A 13,314-nucleotide genomic window follows, 5' to 3' on the forward strand; every position below is an offset into this window, starting at 1 on the left:
ACTTTCCTGTGGTATCTTAGAGCCCGTTCCCACATCCCATCTCCCATCTGGGTCCCCACCTCGCACTCCCATTCCGATCGTAGGCCTGTCAATTCCTTCCCAACCTTCAACATCACCATCTCATACAACCTAGAGATCTCATGTCCCCCTTCCGTCGTGTCGTATATCCCTTCCAGCGTAACCTCCGATTCGTCTGCCAAGGTAAATTCAGGCCATAGTTCCCGAATTTTCCTCCCCAATCTGTGGTATGTTACATATTGGCCTCCATGTAATCCAACCTCCCCGCTAAGTTCCTCAAACGCTCTGATGGCACCCTCCTGCCACACATCACCCAATGTCACCAACCCCACAGATTCCCAATAGGTCCTAATAATCCCCCTCAGCTGTCCGTCTACCCCCGCCAGGGCAACTAGTGGAATCTGCGGAGAACACGGGAGTGGGTCTCCCATCAGTTTGCATGCTCGTCTCCACATCTTCCATCCCAGCCTCACCATCGCCGGGTACTTTCTCGTAACAGTTTCTGGCAACCAAATGACCTCCTTCAGGAAAAATGGGGCACAATCATGCCCGAATAATCTAAGTTCTGGGGTCTCTTCGTCGGAAAGCCATTTGGATACAAACTGTAGTTGGCTCGCTATGTAATAAGCCTCAAAGTTTGGGAGTCTAACTCCCCCTTTTTCATGAGAGTTCTGCAACTTCCAGAGTGCTACCCTGTTTCGAGTGCCATGCCACAGGAACTCTCTGCAAACCCCATTTATTTTAGCAAAAAAACCCTTAGGGATCATATATGGGATGTTACTAAAGTAGTGTAGCAGCCTAGGCAGAACCACCATTTTAATCATTGCTCCACGCCCCATCATCGCCAGGGGCAACTTCTGCCAGAAACTCATGCATGCGCGTATCTTCTCAACAGCCATCTCAGTGTTACACTTATGTTCTTTCTCTACCGTGTGGTAGACATCTATTCCCAGGTAACGAAACGTGTTAACTGCCCAGGGCACCTGTAGCACCGGCAGCCTCTCTATGGGGACACCCGTATAGCAGCCCAATGGGAAAATGTTCGACTTCTGGGGGTTGACCGCTATGCCTGACAACCTCGCATATCTCCCCATCACGTCCAGGATATACTGTAAATTCTCCTCCGGATGACTCAGGTACAATAACAAGTCGTCCGCATACAGGGATATCAGATGCTTTTCCCTCCCAATCTCAATACCCACAATGTCGTACTGCTGCCGCAGGTACAGTGCCAGGGGTTCCAGGGCCAGGATATACAGCATCGGGGACCAAGGACACCCCTGTCTAGTGCCTCTGCTGAGTTGCCATCTCTCGGATATGATTGCCCCCGTCCGGACCCTGGCCAGTGGAGCACTATACAGCAGCTCCGCCCATCTAACGTATCTTGGACCCAGTCCGTATTCTCTCAAGGCCGTCAGCAGCCACCCCCAATTAACCGAATCGAAGGCCTTTACAGCATCCAACGACACTATCGCCATTTCCCCGTCGCTAATGGATCCCATCTCTATCACCCGGTGGAGGCGTCTGTGGTTTTGGGTAATATTCCTCCCCGGGACATACCCTGTTTGGTCCGGGTGTACCAGTTTGCCTATCACCCTCCGCAGTCTGTTTGCCAGGACAGCCGTTAGTATCTTGCTGTCCTGATTCAGCATAGATACTGGCCTGTACGACCCACAACTATGCCTGGGTTTATTGGGCTTAGGGAGCGGTACAATGACCGCCTCTCTGAGCGATTCCGGCAACCTCCCCGTCTCGAACGCCTCATTGAGCATATCAAGCATCGGGGGGAGCACTTCCGCTCCAAAGGTTTTGTAAAATTCGCTGGGCAGGCCGTCCGTCCCTGGGGTCTTACTAGTGGGTAGTTGCCGGACAACCGCCTCCAACTCCTCCAATGTTATCGGGGCATCTAATTCCTCTCTTTCTTCCGTGCTTATCCTGGGCAGCCCAATATCTTGCAGGGTCTCCAGCATATCCTCCCGGTCACCGCCACCCGGATCCCCGTACAATTCCCTATAGTAATTCACAAATTGTTCGTTTATGCCCTCTTGGGTATCTATCTGCTTCCCATCCTCTCTAGTAATCGTCCTAATCGGGGGTCTCGGGGTTTCTTTCTTATATAGCCATGCCAGGAGACGGCCCGTTTTGTCTCCTCCCGCGTGTTGTCTCTCAATATATTTTTTATAGTTTAGGTTACAGAGCCTCCCCCAATGTTCCGTACACTGCTGTTGCAGTTTAAGCACCAGCTCGTTGTCTATGGGCTCGCTCTTCAACGCCCGTTCCAACTGGCTTTCTGCCCTCTGTAAATCAACCAGGACCCCATTCTGCAAGCCTTTCGATTTGGCAATCGCCACCCCTCGCATCACAACCTTAAAAGCCTCCCACAGAGTTCCCGCCGAATCAACGCTGCCAGTATTGGTATCGAAATAACTAGCTATTTCCTCCCGCATATCTTCCCTGAAAACCTGGTCTTTAAGCGCCTCTGCGCGCAGACGCCACGTCGGGATCCGCGCTCTGGGGCGGCCATATTGCCAACCCACCACCAATGGCGAGTGGTCCGATAGGACCCTCGCTTTATATTCCGCCCTGGACACCTCTGTCAAGACATCCGATGTGGCAAAGATATAATCAAGCCTGGTGTGCAACTGCTGCGGGGCCGAGTAGTGTGAGTACTGTCTCACATTGGGGTGCTTAGTCCTCCACACATCCTCGAGCTCGAAGTCTCGCAGCAGCGTCCGCAGCGCCCGGGCTGCCGGGGCGGGCCTAGTCACTTTATCGTCGGATCTATCCATCCCCGGCTCCAACACACAGTTAAAATCCCCTCCCCAGAACACCGCACTCCCAACACACCAGCTCAGGCTGGCACTCATAGTCCGATAGTACTCTGCCGTGCCCTGGTTCGGGGCATACGTGTTCACTACACACATCTCTTTATTCTCGATTGCCCCTCTTACCATAGCCAGGCGCCCCTCAGTATCCAAGATTTCCTGCCTCAGTTGAAACGGGACATGTGGCGCCACCCAGATCAGTACACCTCTGGCATAAGCCGAGTACGTGGATCCCACCACCGTTCCACCCCACTTTTTCTTTACCAGCTCCAGTTTATCTCGGGTCAAATGCGTTTCTTGCAACAATGCGATGTCTATCTTTTGCCTTCTCAAGTATAGCATGACTTTATTCCGTTTTAGATAGCTATTGAGACCCCTGACGTTCCATGTTAGCAATTTTAGCTCCCCCATAATTCACTGGTATCCTGCCCACTCCCCCCCAACCCACCCCGCTCATCCGTGCCGTCCAGATATCTCATCCAAAATGTACTCCCAGGGCTCGCGGTCAAACTTAAACTCCCCAACGCTATGTACACCCCAACTTTCCCCGCACCCCCCATTCCCCCCACCCGTCCCCCCAACACCCTCCCCAACTGTTGCCCAGCTCCACCTCGGGAACTCAGGCCCCCCCACATCTAGTTCTGGCTGTTACACACAGAGCCCAGTAGGGTAAAGTCGCCCTAACGGCCACTTAACTAAAAAACACTAAATGGGGGTGAATGGACTAGCCCCGAAAGGCTCCTTCGTATAACCACAGGTACGGTGCAAACAGTGCATTGATCATTCAGTTCCAGGCCCGACCTCCCCCGGCCATAACAGTAACTATATTCAAGTCCCATAGTCTTCTGGCTGCACTCTTTATCGTCGTAGCGCACTTAACTCTTATTGCCACCTTCATCAGCCTGGACCTCCGGCTCCTGGGGGCTGCCCTGCATGTCCAACCAACCCATGGCTTCCTCAGGCGACTCGAAAAACAAGGATCTGTTGTTGTGGATCACCTTCAATTTGGCCGGGTAGAGGAGCATATACTTCTTCCCCGCCTCTCTAAGTCTCCTTTTGACCGCTGCAAAGTTCATCCGACTCCTCTGCACCATCATGGTGTAGTCTGGGTAGGCCGTTATGGTGGCCTCCCCCCTCTTGATGGTTCCTCCTTTGCGAAAATGCTCCAAAATCCTCTCTCTGTCTCGGTAGTTAAGGATTTTGGCTATCATTGGCCTGGGCGGACCGCCCGGCGGAGGCCTCCTGGCCAATGCTCTATGCGCTCGCTCCACCGCAAAACCCTGCGACAGCACTCCCCCAGTGATCTCTTGGAGCAACATATTCTCAATGAAGTCCGTGGGGTTGTGACCCTCCAATCCTTCCGGGATGCCCACTACACGGATATTATTCCTCCGGGCGCGCCCTTCTGCTTCTTCGGCCCTGTTCTCCAGGTTGCGCACTTTCTGTTCCAAGACATGCAGGTCGGCCTTGTGTGAGGCGCAATCTGCCGTGTTGGCGCTCCCCTCCTTTTCCAGGCTCTCCGTGCGCTCCGACAGAGTCCTCACATCTTGTCGAAGTAGGTTCACCTCCTCCCGAACTTCTCCCACTTTGAGGTCAAGCACTGTTTTCAGGTCCGCCACCACCATTTCGAGCTTGGCTTCCCAAGCGGTTTTCAAATCCGCTTTCAATTCTGCGAGCGCAACTAACACGTCCTGATTTGGGCTAGCGGCGGCCATGCCGCCTGCAGATGGCTTCTCCTTGCTCCGAGCACTTTCTGGGCCTGGTGGTGTCTTGGTAAACTCATCCAATGTGGGTTGTTTCACTTTCTGTCTGACGGATTTATTCGCCATTCCACCACCACTGTATGTCGCGGGCCCGTACACTCCCGCCTCACCCCCACCCCGGGAGAGAGGAGCCCACCTTCCGCTCGCAATGGAGCGAGTCGCTTCTCCCGCACCAAGTGTACCTCCGCAGTCACTCCTTCCGCCACTCGACTGGGTCCCTACCAGCGAGTTCCTACACAATGTGGGCCCTCCGTCCCAAGGCTGCCGCTTGACCAGCACGCGATGCTCCGGCACCCAAGGCGGGTGGTCAGCTCGGGTGGGTCCTAGTGCCGACCACTGACCGTCACTGTCCAAAGCCCGTGATAAGTAATCGGTGCCCACCGAGACTCGCCGGTTCTCTCCCAGAGGCCATTCTCACACTTCACAGCTTACTTTGCCACCGATCACTACGAGAATGCCTCTTCATCGCCCCGCATGTATCTCCTCCGTTGTCCGGCATGGCCGCCATCTTCCCTCCGTCCGGGCCGTGACTCCCGGATCTTCGATCGCAATTTTTCTGTTGTTGCCGGGCTTACGAAGGATTCAGCTCCTCAATATTTATGCAGCATACATTCATGGACGGGTTCCTTCGTTCCTGACTCGCGAAAGTTAGTCTCAATGCACTTTTACACAGGATAAATGCAGGATCTTCAGGAGCTCTTCCAAGAGCGCGTCCTCTCACATGGCTTCCAAGCCACGCCCCCCCTGGAAGTTGTTAGTTACTGGTCTGTTTGGGGTGCAAGGGGAACCTACTGCCTCAGAGGAGGAGGAGGACACCCGGCCACTCCAGGTCGATACAGAACTACCCTGTCGATAAGCTCTTGGGGGGGAGGGGGGGGGTGGGGTGCAGTGTTGTGTTTTTTTAATTGTCAATTGTCCTATTGTACATAATGCCACAAGTTTGTTTTGTACTGTTTTCATTTAAAATAAAATAAAAATATATTTTAAAAAAAAAAAAAGTATAATGGGAATATCCGGGGTTAGCCATAAAACCGAAAAGTGGATATAATTCCATTTGGAGGAGGAAAAAGGATGAAATGGCATCAGGCTAGAGGTGGGGAGGGGGGAAGAGGACACCATGTGGAAATATGGAGTTGCGGGGAGGGCTGGGAACCAGGTTCAGGGCTCAAATGTTCTTGCATATTCAGGGTTAAATCGGCGGATAAATGCGGCTATACTGTCAGGTAAATAAATTTGTCATATGAAAATAGCCACGGTTATTTGCAGGCGTTTCCAGACAGCCGCAGATATTTGTAGTACATTGCTAATATAACCACGGATATGGGAAAACCACACACAAAAAAGTTCTAAACATTAGATGAATACAAAAAAAATGGATTAAAAAACATATTGATGTAATATGTACACTGGACACGACCATGGCTAGTGGCCCAAAGGGGCCCTTGCTAGTGGGACCAAAAGACATGCAAAGTGGCCGTCCAAAAGAAACATATTGGGGGAAAATGTACAGTGGACACAGCCAAAGGTCGTGGCTACTGGTCATGTCCGAAAGCCCTGGCTAGTGTCCTGTAAAAAAAAAACTATGGTATAACAATACCCTTTAAAGTCACAGAAAAAAACCTTAGTAGTTGTGCAGATTTAACACACCTAAACATTTGAAATTCAGCGGATGTGAGAAGTCATGACCAGGTTTTTTCAGTGAATATATATGCAATGTTGATCCAATAGAAAACACTGAGTTGATACCTTAATCAGGCTAACAAAGTCATGTATTTTGCATATTTGCGAGCTTTCATGGAATTCCTCCACTTCATCAGGCAGAGATGGAATGAACCCTTTGAAAATCATTTCAGCACTAGCTGTCCCCAGCCATGCGTTGCTGTGGCTCAGTCTGGTTAAATGGAAAAGAAAGAAAAGAGAAAGCGCACGTTTCTAATATGTTTAATTTGACAATGCTTGTGAGTAGTTTTTAATGGCTGTGGCGGTTCTCCAAGTTGAGGCAGTTTAATTTTCCCAGCGGCGCAACACATTCCTTTTGTTTCTCCATTAAATTTCAGAGCCTTGCAATAAGGACACACTTCAGTCATGGTGCCGATGAGAACATGCCGGCTCAAACTACAATCATCAGCTGGGTTGTCCCGGAATGCAAGGCGATTGTAATCGCGTGATTGCTGAGCACAGAGTCGTGTTTGACGCTGATCTTCCGTTAGGCAGAATCCTGTGCAGTTCCCTTGGGGAACACTGCAAAAAGATTAAGACCACAGGAGTAAGCAGTAAACCCAATTGGTAGCAGTCTGCACCACCCAGATTTACCTGGTAGCTGTGGCTGAGCAGTCCGACTTCTCTCAAGAAGAGTATGGCAGTATATATAGTATACACAATAGGGCTAAAAACACAGTAGAGCAAACAAACACTGACCAGAGCTTTGTATAAAAAGTATATAATTATTTATTTAAAACACACTTTAGGCAATATACTAGCACTCTAAATAAAAAGCAAGTTAAAACACAGTCAGGTAAAGTATACACACCTCCCTTGATAACTATTAGACAAGTCAGAGCTAAAACACCACGATTTGTTGAAACAGTCGTGAGCGCGTAACCTAGATGGCACTCCAATAGTTAAATTAAAGGGAGAGGAAAAGGCAGAGCATAGAAATAAAACAGGTCGCAACACTTTTAGGAGATCTCAGCAAGGGAATAAAAGCAGTATACACTGTAGAGCCAAAGTTCATAGGCCAGGCCCACTTTAAATGGAGCAAAGCGAAATGTGCCCAGGATCACACGGTTTAAAATGCACTAAAAGTCTTTGCAGAATGTTCAAAAGAGATCGGGGCGATTCACGAAGGTAAAGTTAGAAGGTCTGGGGCCAACACAGTTGGAAAGCCAAGGATTTAAGGGTCACCTTGGGCAGACCGAAGAAAGGGAGGCCAGGCAGGACACAGTACCTTAAAGAGAGGAAGCTCCAGCGGTGGCAGTTGTCCCTGGAAGTGGTTGCAGTTCATTGTTTCGACCAGGGGAAGAGAGGATCTCGTCGAGGAGGAAACGTGGAGTCGATGCACTGCACAGGGATGAAACCAGCCGCGGAGTTTGTGGTGCGTTCCTTTTATACGCGGTCAAAGTGGTGAAGCTTGGCTATCCGGCCACCGGAGTGCTTGGCATGGGCGATTCGACCAAGTAACGTCTTTGGAAGGTGAAAGGGGCGCACTGGTTGGACCCACCACCTCAGAGGAAGAAGACTTGTCCAGCAGAAGATCTTCTCTTGTCGTTGGGAAAGTGGTGAGTTTGTTGCAGCAGGGCTTCACCGGTGGTGTCATCGTTGCAGATGGCTCAGCTTCGTCCCTCTTCAGATTCTTAGGTCCTGTGGCGACTTCTGAAGTTCCAGTCCCAAAGGCCCTGCTTTTATGCAGATAAACCCCCATTCAACAGCCTAGCTGTCACTCAAACATGCTAAGTGGTGAGCCGGGCGGCTCACCACTGGGCCAATCAGAATAGAGTGCGACTTGAGTTGCTAAGGCAACGTAGTCCAGGGTGCCAATTCCACTCCCCACACATCCTGTGGAACCCAGACAAAGTAGCACCATTTGGAGGGCTTCTGTGGAGAAGCCTGCCAGAAAGTGGAACAAAGGGCTCGACCTTGGTCAGAGTTACAGAGACGGACACGAACACCATTTTAGAAAAGAGTTCTGGCAAAAAGACCCAACCATTGATTTAATATTAAATAAATAAACCGGCGGTATCTTTAACATTGCACCAAAAAGTGGTGCGTTTAAAATCAATGGGAAAATCCCATAGAGACTATTCCGGTGGAATATTTCACGTGGTAACCACTGCCACCAGCCAGAAACACGACAAGGGGGGGACTGAAGAGTGCCCTCTTGAAAACAGACCCATTGCAATATAATTAACCGCTTCCAGTACTTTCACAATATGATGGTTTGTACTGGTTCTGTTCACAATTTAGGACTAGTAAAGTCAATGGTGACTTTACATGCCTTGGGAGACAGTAGTCCGTCCCAGGGTATGGAGTCGATGTTTGGGGGTCACTATGACACACCTGTGTTACTGCACTGAGGGTGCTCCGTAACACACACATAAAAAATAGATGATACCCTATGGAGTAAAAAGAAAACCCCACAGCCGTAAGCACACAAAGAGTCAAAGACATACCTCAAATCATGCCTAAGAGTGGGAGGAAAAAGAGTCTCACTCTTAGCAGGAGAAAAAAACAAACCCCAAAAATCCAGCAAAGCTGCTGGGGGACTCACTAGGTTTCATAAATTAGCCTTATAAGAGAATTCTCCATAACATCTTCCGTTTCTCGTTTACGTCTTTCAGCCACTCTCAGCCTGTTGCGTTCATTCTGTTGAGAACGAAGCAGATCTGAAGCTGCAGAACGCGATCGCTGTGCTCGCAACCGTGCATCCTAAAGTCTGGCTGCACGTTTTTCTGCTGCTTCCTCGGCACATATTTGAGGATTGAAATGGAATCATAAAATAGCGTGTGTTGATTTAACGTCCAACAGATGGCACTGTTTTTCAGAAAAAGCATGTTTTTACCTTTCACAGGTGTGACATCTATGTATAGAAGGTATATAAAAAAATGCGCCTATTCGAATGCAACATTGAGTCAAAATTTTAAAGCAATCGGTGAAGAACTTTCGGAGATACAAGATTCTGAACAAACGAACATTTACATTTTTATTTATATAGAATACAGTTTACATGGCACCTCCTGGCCTGACATACCAAGTCTCAACTGGACTGCACCTACTATGACGGACAACAACCCATTCTGGCATCCTGCCTTCCTGAGAGCACTGACGGGGTGGGATATTTCTTTTTTCCCTGCTATTCAGTTACACTGACCCTTGCCCCACTTAACAGAGTGTACCATGACCTTGAATATTGCAATCTAATACATGGCTCTCAGGCACAAATAACAGGGTATTTCCAGGAGGGGCCATGCAAGCTGTAATGTTGAAATGTTTTTCCAAGGCTTCATTTTATCTCTGCCTGAGGAAGTGGAGGAATTCTACGAAAGTTCTCAAATATGCACAATAAATGACTTTGTTAGCTTAATTAAGGTGCCAACTTGTTGTTTTCTTCTGGATCAACACTTGGCTAACACGGTACAAGCAAACTGAACATATACATATATATTTATATAAATTACACCCACTTGGTGGCGACTATACACCAGCCGGGCCGACTCACTTTGAAACAATACAGGCCACTAACCATGGCCTTCGGCTGTGTCCACTGTATATGTTCCCCCAATATATTTCTGTTGGACCCACTATACATGTCTTTCGGGCCCACTAGCCAGGGCCTTCTGCATATTTTAAAACACTGCCATAGCCACTTTCCAGACCCACCTCACTGTAGTTGTCAAAATCTTTTTTCTTTACAAAAATGTTTCCCCCGTAACGTGGTTATAATAGCAAGTGCTCCCCTCCTCCTGGCAGAAACTCCCCCTCCCCTAAACAAATTTTCCATTCCTAGCCCTCTCACATGTCCCCCCCCAAACCCTTGTTTCGTGTGATACACTTTCATTCACAACCTCGTTTTCTTGTATAACCGCGGTTACCCGTTGAATAACGGTGGCTATGAGAAAACATTTGTGCTCTGAACTTGGTCCCTAGCCCCCCTCCAGCTCCAATTTCACATGGATTCCTCTCCCCCACCACCCCTGTTGCCATTGAATAGTTTTTCCTCCCCCAAATGGCATTTTTCAGCCTTTTTTTATTCAGGTAGCCGCGGGTATCACTGCGGTTATCTCTTGCAGCTTGATTTGATACTCAACTATAGTGTGTTGATATATAATATACTAGCAGGTGTAACCGTGCTTGACACAGTAATTCCTACTTCAGTCCTAGTTTGATTTTCTTTTTTATTCAAATTTTTATTGAGTTTTATGAGAATCACATTTCACACACGCGGCAACAGATCCATTATTCGGATCGACAGTAACATAACATGGTACTAAGAAAACAAATTATGCAGGTGTTTCCTTTGGTTTCTCCCCCCCCGCCCCCACTCCAACCCACCTGCCCTCTCAGCCCACTTCACACACAAAAGGCTCTTTCATGTACACCAATGCTTCATTTCACCCCAGGTCTTATGAACGAGGGACAGTCCCATTTTGTGTAGGTTAACCTCTAAGATAGGAAGCTCAAGGCTTCATTCCTCCCCATCCGTGTCCTGTTGGGCTGGCAACCCCCATTCTATTGGATGTATTTTGTACAGAAATCCGCCCATTCCACTTCCACGGACCCCGCATCCCCATGAATGGCCACGGTTAGACGGTCCATCCGGTATAGGTTCAGGGCTGTAATGATCCATTCACTCTTTCTCGGGGGAAGCTCCCTTTTCCAATATGTTGCCAGACATGCCCTCCCAGCAAGGAGCAGACTGTGTATCATCTTCGGCAACCTAGTGAGTTCCCCTTCCTGTTCTTGCAGGCCAAATAATATCTGCATCAGTGCTTTCCCCCTCATAACTCCATCCAGGTCTTTAATCCAATTTAGGACCTCATCTCAGTAAGTCTGAACCACCTGGCATCCCCAACACATATGCCAATAGTGGGCTCTAGAGACACACTCGTGCCTGGAAAGTGAAACCGGGTCATACTGCCACCTGTGTAAGAGTTTGATACCATGTACTTTGTACCAGCAATAAATAGATGTCAGTGAGGGCCCCCTGCACATCTTCTGCCATGTCTGCGGGGAGAGTTCCCTCCCCAAGTGCCCCTCCCATCATTGTTCTCAGCTTGTCTGAGGACTTCCTTTTCTTCTCCACTAAGGCCCTGTATAATACACTGATTAATCCCCTAGACGTAGACCCGGTATCTAAGATCTTCTCGAAAGGTGTAAGTTCCCTCTGTAATTTCTCTTTCAAGACCTCCCTCGTCATCACCCACTTCAACTGTAGATACAAGAAGACAGAGTGAGCCCATTCCCAATGCCTCTTCTAACTCCTGTATCATAACAAAGTTTCCCCTCTCTCCATAATTGTCCCGCCCTCTTCAGGCCTGCTTCATACCAAGTCTGGAACATCTCCGGGTTCGGGATGGCGTCTCTGTCCCCCAGGACCCATAGATGACCCAGTGAGAACGGTCAAGTTGTAACACCCGCCAGTCCCGTTGCCTGTTGCCAAATGCTCCAGATGGTGCCCAAAATGGGGTGCCCCCTTATCCTCTGGAGTAGTTTTGACCTGGGAATCCATAACCATTCCCCGGCTGTCGCGGGGCTCAAGTGGTGATTATCAAGGCCCACCTATTGCAGGACCTCCCATTGCCTGAGATGTGGGATAAGAACCCTCAGATGTGTGGTTTTATAGTACAGATGTATGTCTGGAAGTCCCACCCCCCCACCCACCCACTGTCTTTTGTGAGACTCAATGTTACATTAGAGATCCTGGATTTCTTTCCCTGCCATAGAAACTGTGAGAGGGGGGCCCCTAGTTTTCTTAAAGTAGTCATAGGGGATCTGTATGGGGAGCATATGGAACAGATATAGAATCTTGGGGAGAACAACCATTTCAATCGTGTTGAGTCCCCCCCCATCCAGGCAAAGGTAAGCTTGTTCCACTTCTCCAGGTCCTTCTCCACTACAGCCATCGGGGGGGTAGTTTGCCTTGTATAGGCCGTTTAGTTCTCTTGTGATGTCAATGCCCAAATAGCACAGTATCTTCATGGTAACTGTTAGGCAGAAACCTGTGCAGTTCCCTCTGGGACCACTGCAAAAGATTTAAGACTACAGGTGTTTGGCAGTAAACCCACTTGGTAGCAGTCTGTACCACACAGATTCACTTGGTAGCTGTGGCTGAGCAGTCAGACTTCCCTCAAGAAGAGTTAGGCAGTATACAGAGTATTCACAATAGGTCAAGAGAACACAATAGAACAAGTAAACACTGACCAGGGCTTGGTGTAAAAGAGATATAATTATTTATTTAAAACCACATCTAGAAAAACACAGGCACTAATAGTAAGCAATTTAAAAAAAACACGGTCACTAAAAGATATACACTCCCTTAAAAGAATATTAGACAAGTCTTAAGTAAAGCCCCACTTATTTTCAGACAGCGGTGAGCGTTTAACGTAGATGGCACTCTAATAATTCGTTTTAAAAAGGGAGAGAAAAGCAGAGAATAAATGGAAACAGATCCCAACACTTTTTCACAAACACAACAAGAGAGGAAGGCAAAGTAACCCCATAAATTCAGAGTCAGTAGGCCGGATCCGCTTTAAGAGGATCAAAACGAAATGTGTCCAAGGTCACACGGTTGCAGTGCACAAAAGTCTTGTAACGGTTCAAAAAGGAGTTGGACCAAAGAAAGGGACCAGTTAGAAGGTCAAGGCGGCCAGCCCAGTCCAGAAGGTTAAGGGGTTATTATTACCTTGTGGCAATCTTAAGAAAGGGAGGCCTGGCGGACACGGTACCTTAAAGTGGTGAGAACACTCCAGCGGGGGCAATTGTTCCTGGCAGCGGATGCAAGTCGGTGCTTCGTCCGGGGGAAGAGAGGATCTCGTCGGGGAGGAAGACAGGAGTCCGTTGCACTGCCAGGGAAGAAACCAGCCGCAGAGTTTCTCAGGTACAAGGAGCGGTCCGTTGATTCACAGTCCACTGTTAAGTGGCTATCCGGCTGCCGGGGTGCTTGGCACGGGCAGTTCAACCACAAACCGGTCTGGGGTGTGAAGAGAAGAAGG

At 48.9% G+C, this 13,314-nt stretch overlaps 1 protein-coding gene across 2 annotated transcripts in view; it reads right to left on the minus strand.

Moving 5' to 3' along the window:
* CGAS (cyclic GMP-AMP synthase) overlaps window positions 1-13,314 on the minus strand; it is a 553,556-nt gene that overhangs the window by 63,059 nt on the left and 477,183 nt on the right. The window contains exon 5 of one of the 2 annotated variants that reach the window (XM_069606248.1): window positions 6,353-6,497. The exons of the other annotated variant lie outside the window; for it this stretch is intronic. Within the exon in view, the coding sequence (XP_069462349.1) occupies window positions 6,353-6,497 (145 nt within the window). The remainder of the gene's footprint in view (window positions 1-6,352; window positions 6,498-13,314) is intronic. 2 annotated transcript variants of the gene reach the window in all.

This window comes from Ambystoma mexicanum, chromosome 4p (genome assembly GCF_040938575.1).
Source record: "Ambystoma mexicanum isolate Mex_15411 chromosome 4p, UKY_AmexF1_1, whole genome shotgun sequence".
In the NCBI taxonomy this organism is placed as follows: domain Eukaryota; kingdom Metazoa; phylum Chordata; class Amphibia; order Caudata; family Ambystomatidae; genus Ambystoma; species Ambystoma mexicanum.